Below are 7050 nucleotides of genomic sequence, written 5' to 3' on the forward strand. Positions count from 1 at the left end.
CTTCCCAAAGCACTGCATTCTGGGTATTCTTTTTACACTATCTACCTTAAAGTCCTTATCTTACATTAAAAACTGTTTTTGGCAGTTGATTTCTGGGCGGTGTATGCACCAGATAGTCAATGTATGTTTCTTTATTTCATACTGAATAATATGTAAAAAAAGGAAAAATATTAGGTCCAATAAAAAAACTTTGCTTCTGGAAGCAGGCAATTTCGTGACGTCACGTGTGGTTCCCGGCTGCCGCTGTCTGGCTCCCTGCTGCCGTCCGGATCGACAGCCAATGCGCGCAGCCAGCGAGAGTTCACAACGAAAAATGGCGTCAAATATTGTTGATGTTTACGCATCAGAAAAAGCTAATAGCGCGGGTATTTGGCACAATTTGACAGAACAATTATTTGGTGTGGACGATGCGAGCAGTGATGATGAATCTGAACGATCTCTGCCGCCTTTTACACCAGAAATAAGAGGCCTAGAACCGTATAGGTTCGAGCCAGCAAAACGCGAATGTGCACCACCGGCCTTCTCTTTCGGGAACAAATGAACGGTAAAACCATCCCGATTGGTGTTGCTACACCCGCCAACGACACACCTCTTCACCATGATCCGGAAAAAACAAGACAAACTCGGAGATAAACACTGATACACAAAGTTGACATGCGGCTATACCAGCAATGCTACACTGTGTGATGCTGGGACGGGCTGAACTCACCAGGATTCGCGGAACCACACGTGACGTCACGACACAGCACCAAGCAGCGGCAAGTTTGAATCCAGACTTTTCTGGATACCTCTGAATTTGACCCATTTTCCCGATATTAACAAGTGATTTACAGCAAATAGGAAACGATATTCGATCTATATCACGTGTTACTGGAATAAGACCCAACAAGTTAATGCATTTTGAAACAGTTCTATGATCTTTCAGCTAAAGTAAATTATGCAAGATAAGGACTTTAATGTTTATCTTAAGTCAAATATGTCAATTTTATTCTATTTAAAACCTTTTTTTATTACAATTCTATGCTAGCTATGCAAAAACCATGCGAAAAGCAATGCCCAGTAGGCTATCCCATTTAAAGTTACTTAATGTTCTGAAGCTTGATGGAGTTGGTGACTTCCAGTCTTTTTCTGAAGTACTTGTATTTGTATAAATTGATTAATCAAATATAATTGTGAATTTTTGCCCAAATAATAATATACCTTCATCTATAAAAACTTCTAATCAATAATACAGATCCTGTTGTAGTCAATCATTTCTTCTGGTGGGTCTATATTGTTATAGTATCTAACCTCCAGAACATGTTGTCATGTTGCAGGTGATCCCTCCTGTCGCCAAGCTCGCCCGTCTGTCCTGTGTCTTCCTTTGTTCCAGTGACCTGTTCCTGGAGAGACCTGTGCAGAAACTGACCTGGGGTCTGTTCAGGCTCCTGACCAGGTCTGAACATGTTTGATATCCTTTTTTCTTTCCTTGCAAAACCTACATTTAGCACAGAGAACAGAGCTAAAACCAAATCTCTTCCATTATCAGGCGATCCAGGCTGGACTCTTTGGACCTGGACGTCCCTCCTCCGGGTCTCGCCTCCTTCCAGGACCTGTACACGGCTCTTCTGACCCAGTACGAGGCCGTGTCCTTTGGAGACCGGCTCTTTGGCAGCTGGTTGTTGTTACCCCTGCAGAGGAGGTACAGCGCCACCATGAGGCTGGCTGTGTTCGGGGAACATGTGGGAATGCTGAGGTCACTTGGAGTCACTCTGGAACAGGTAATGATGAGGAGGGCTTTCACAATATCAACACAAACGTTCTATGATTATTTAACTTTTGATTTGGAACAATTACTTATCTCTCTGTGTCTTGATTCGTAGCTCTCCATCCCTATCGAGCGGTTCACCTCTCCCCCTGAAGACTCCCTCCCTCTCCTCAATCTCTACTTCCGCTCTCTGGTCACGGGGACCCTGAAGCCCCGCTGGTGTCCACTCTTATACGTGGTTACCTTGTCTCACGTCAACTCCTTCATCTTCTCTCAGGACGCTGCAGCACAGGTAGAGCAGTGTAGAGCAAACAGGCCAAACCAGATGAAGTCTGCATGTCTATCAACTGAATAACGGAAAAAATGACTTGCTCAGTTTACTTGAGACTTGTTAGAAAAACCCTTACATTTTAGAAAAGATCCAAAAAAAGCAGCAGATACAACGGTTATGTTTCACGTTAGTCAAACATTGAATGATGGCATTTGTGCTGCATTTATGAATGTCATAAACTCCCCACTGGAACATTTTACAACTCGGAAACAATAATTACCACGTTGTTTAAATCTCAGAGCAATGCATATACATTTTTTTTTTGTATCGTCCATGTTGTCTCCTCACTACGACATGAAGCTCAAAGCTGATTAGAAACGGGCTATTTGAGGAGCCTGTGAAATAGGGCTGAACGATATTGAAAAAAAATTACATTGCGATATTTTTTCCCCCTTTTTTTAACCATATTTAACCGGATGAAGGATTTTAGTCACGGACGTCTGGATCTTAACTGGTAGACTCATCATACCTTAAGTCATGATCGCTTACCCTCAAATAAGGGGGTTCACCTGTGAATGAAGGAGAGAAGAACCATTTTGTATCCAAAATAGTTCCAGATGGCAGATGTTGATTTTCTTTTTGGAAGTAGATCTTCCTTCTCGCTGGTATTGTCCTCCTGTGCCTCGTTCATTTTTTACCGGTGTTTTGATGGTCTGCAAACTAGTGGGGCGGGGCCTGCTGTGATCTGATCAAGAATGATTGTGATTGGTGGTTTGCTGTGCATGCAGAGCCTGCATGTCACTCACTCAAGTACCCCTGACATTAGAGCCGCGCAAGTTTTCCTTTTGTAGCAAGCAGCAAAAATAATTGTAACATGACGTGTTTGAGTTAATGTATATCGCACGTCCTAAAAATGAAAAAAAAAAAAAAATTATTATTAAAAAATAATAAAATCGCACGTCCCTGCGATGTGAATATCGCATATCGCGGTTATCACAGCCCTACTGTGAGTGCACCATTGGCCTTGGATATTTGGTTTATGTTTTGTGGCTTTTATAAATCAACCACAGTGAAACCTGGGGCAAACTGCCACACATATTTTTTTTAGCAAATCCAGGACATGCAGCATCTGCACTGAATAGGAAGTTTGATTATTGGGAAGTGGCAAACGGTTTTATGGGGATTTCTGCACATTTTATGCTCAAGAGAAAATAAGCTAGCTGATTTTACGTGTCATGTGTTTTTGATAAACACATGACTCACTTCGTTTGGCACCTCAATATGGATATAAGGCATGGTATGTGAGTTTTCTTTTTGAACACCCTAGAATAAGAAACACATTCAGTGAGTCCAACTGTGTTTAAAAAAAGCCAGTGTTTTTGAGCAGTTTAGCTGAAGGCGCAAATGCATGCAGGTGTGGAGTTTATAAAGTAAACACAGAGACATGCGTCAGGGCAGAACATCAATGAAGCCTTTCATCTGTTAATCCCTTCGTCTCTTTTACAGGCGGTTGAAGCCGCACGACAAAGCATGCTGAGGAAGATCTACTACCTGACAGATGAGGTACATTTTCTGCTTTTTCTGTTGTTGCAATCCACAGATGTTTCTATCTGGCTGTCTCTGATGTCAAAAAGGCTGCGGGGTGTTTATTGAGTGTACCGACTCTTCTTTTCATCTCTGATGATGTTTTCTCTACAATCCTCTTGTTTTTCCTCGTTCCCAAAACCAATTCAAGTCACTTTTAATGATCAGCATTCCACTTTAAGTCCTGCAGTGATAGCATGTCGAAACAGTGTGTGATTTTTACACCAGTTGTTTCCAACGATTTTTGGTCAGATTTCCCCCAACAGCCCTTCCAGGTCATAGAACATTGAACAAGAACATTTTACCGACATCATTTTCGTTTTTCTACAGATATTTGTTGAATTGATGTAATTTAACACTACTGCATCTTACTGTATTTGTTCATACAGTAGAATTGATAATGTTGACTTTGGTTTGATCCAGTATTTGGACATTTGAACCAATGATTAGTTTTCTATATTTCAACACTTATCCTTACATGTGAGCCGCTCTATCGAAATCAGTCGGAAGTCGCAACGGCTCATTTCAAAATAAACGTGGATTTGCGTAAAAAGAAATCCACGTTCGGGTGTTTTGTTTGATTTTAAATAAACAAAGTCTTGGCTTTCAGAATATGAAACTTTTATTTCCAAAATCACACAATACATACATTATTGAAGCTTGTAAAGGGAAGATGACAGGCACCTCTCACTCCCCCCCCCCCTCTCGCTGAAATTATGAATGACAGTCGGTGTTTTCCCCGGGAAACAAACACAATACAAACAAATGCAAAAATACACAAACACACACATACAGTACGTACACACACACACTCGCGAGCTTCCCCCAGACCAGTAAGCCTAACGAAAATAGTTTCCCTCCGTACTATTTTGATCATTTGCTCCGCTAGTAATCGATCGATGGATTCCAGAGAAGAGGAAACTTTGAAGGCCTTTTTCTCAAAATGATGACTCGGTGACAGTCATTATATAATGTGACATATTTTGCTTAATATTTGGAGTACAACAACAATCCTGTTATCATTAGAAAGCTAGGAATCTCCTCTTTCCAACAGTGTATACAAATCAAAATGTATCTTCGGGATAATGCGACTGATTCGATAGAGCAGGTCACATTTAAGCCAACTAATTCAACCATTTATTGATTCCCTTTAAGCTTTAGAATATAATGCATTTCTGCAGATTTTACTACCTTAACTTTACTGAAATATGGTTTTGAATGCAGGACTTTCACTTGTAGTTTAGTAGTTTTACTGTGTGGTATTAGAACTTGTACTTTTCCACCTCTGCTTTAGCTAACTGGTTAGACTTATTTCTTTCCTTGCCAACCCATTTTTAAATCAAGTTTTTAAATCTGGGGTATGTAATTTTGGAGAAACCAGCTCGAGTGAGCTAGAATTTGAAAATACACAGCCGGAAAAAATCTGCCACTTCCTTACAGAGCCCCTCCTCCAACACACACAAACGCACACATGACCAATGAGGGCACAAGATAAGTTTGTGCACAGATGGAAGGCTGACAGGCAAGCTCGACCAATCATTTTAGCCGGGCCGGCTAAAATGATTGGTCGAGCTTTTTACAGTACTACGGCTTCCACAGATGACATTTTTGTATGGGTTTTTTGTCAAAGCACTTCAGATATTCATTGCTATCGGGATGTTAAGAGCATTCCATGGAATATAACAAAAAGTGTATCTCGAGCCGGTTTCTCAAACTTACCTACCCCACCTTTAAGTGTTCTTGTGTTACAGCTGTATCAATAATGATTTTTCAGTGTTTGTTGAGCTTCTCCTCAATCTTTTTCACACTGCGCCCACCACCTATGCTCACCTCCTTTTCATTCTCTTTGTCTCATTTCCAGGTGTTGAGGAACCATTTGCTTCTCTTCCGTCTGCCGCAACTGAACTCAGAGTTTGGCTTCGATATGTTTGAGCAGTTGCCTCCCATTAGAGCAAAACGTCTGGAGAGCATCCTCAGACTGCAGATCGGCAGCGATGACAAAGGTGACAGAAGGCAGTAGGCAGTGAAAAAATAAAATGGTAGTGAGCCAAAAACAGATCCAGAGAAGGGACAGTATGGGACTGTCAGGAAACCAAAGGAGAGACTAAGAGAAACACGAGTAAGAGAAAGTGAGACATTCAAGAGACAAAATGTCGACCATAACATTTTCTGTGGCCTCTCTTCTCAGAGAAAACCTAATCTGAGGTGGATTTGGCCTGCTCGCAATGTTTAGCACTTCTTTGAACCTGCTACACACATAAAAAGGTTAGATTTCACAATCTAAGACTATATTTTTACAGACCATCTGTTGACATTGTCTGTTAAAGTGTGTCATGTTATCTGAGGTTACATGAACCCATCTGAGCTAAACAAGCCCAGTCAAACTAAAGGTTGAATATCAATGTTAAAAATGAAGTGCAGATTCAGCGAGGCTCAGGTTGTCATCTTTTCCTCTAATACCTTTCCTCTTAGCAGACTGGAGGGATTACATGTTGAGATATTAGCACTTCCCAGTCAGCGTGTGTCTAATGATCTTAAAAACAGACCAGAGTAATTATTGGCACCTCAGAGTAAAGATAAATGTTCTTCTTTACAAGTGCCTGAAATGCTCTAATAAAACATTATTTCCAGTTTGTGTAATGCCTTTTTATTCTTTAATCAAAATCCCAGCAAATACAGCATATAGTAATAGAATTAAACTGAGTCTGAAGGGCTTTTCTTTATTGACAGTCGCTCCACGAATGCAAATGCATTGATTAAAAGGGGGCAGCGCACATTTTGTTTTCATTGGTATAACCAAGTTAAAATGGGGTTAAAGACCCTCCAACATCTAGAGGGGGTCTCTCGGGATCGCTGGGGCGGATTTTTCTCCGTGTCACTGATCAATCACACTCACATCACAGGTACTTCACATTTGATTTCCCTTGAAGCAGCTCCCATAAGGGGCGGGTGTGTTTCCAGTGTGTGTGCTTATACTTCCTCTGTTAGATAACACGTTCTTCTGCACGTTACTTCAACCTCTCCTCAGAGACTGACAGAGACAACTCTTTTCTTTACTGCTGTCTGTAATATTCCACCTGGAATTGGTTATTTCAGATATAACCTGAGGAGGTGAATATATTTGTGTATCAACCTACTTATGCATTTTATAAATATTCTGAAAAATAAACTGAATTTATTTACCAGGCAACCTTGTTGTCATTTAGGGTTTGGAGATTTGAATGGTTTAGATTCAAGACTCAATGGTTTTATTGTCATATGCACAAAGCTACAGTGTAGAAATTACAATAAAATTCTTCTGGCCTGAGCTCCAGTAATCCAACATATATAATACAAAAATACAAAATAAAAAGTAGTGCAAAAAGTCTATATACATGTAAATAGAATATGATATGTACAAGAACAGAATATGAAATAAAATAATGTCAATTAAGACTAAATTAAATAC

General features: G+C 40.4%; 1 protein-coding gene across 1 annotated transcript in view; it reads left to right on the plus strand.

The window, feature by feature from the left end:
- rpap1 (RNA polymerase II associated protein 1) overlaps positions 1 to 6235 on the plus strand; it is a 7036-nt gene extending 801 nt beyond the window's left edge. The window contains exons 2-6 of the mRNA XM_010780600.1: positions 1317 to 1435; positions 1529 to 1760; positions 1863 to 2039; positions 3525 to 3581; positions 5464 to 6235. Coding sequence (XP_010778902.1) covers positions 1317 to 1435; positions 1529 to 1760; positions 1863 to 2039; positions 3525 to 3581; positions 5464 to 5622 — 744 coding nt within the window. The 3' untranslated portion in view covers positions 5623 to 6235. The remainder of the gene's footprint in view (positions 1 to 1316; positions 1436 to 1528; positions 1761 to 1862; positions 2040 to 3524; positions 3582 to 5463) is intronic.
- Positions 6236 to 7050: the final 815 nt, after the last annotated feature.

Source organism: Notothenia coriiceps, unplaced genomic scaffold (genome assembly GCF_000735185.1).
Source record: "Notothenia coriiceps isolate Sejong01 unplaced genomic scaffold, NC01 NC01_scaffold00022019, whole genome shotgun sequence".
In the NCBI taxonomy this organism is placed as follows: domain Eukaryota; kingdom Metazoa; phylum Chordata; class Actinopteri; order Perciformes; family Nototheniidae; genus Notothenia; species Notothenia coriiceps.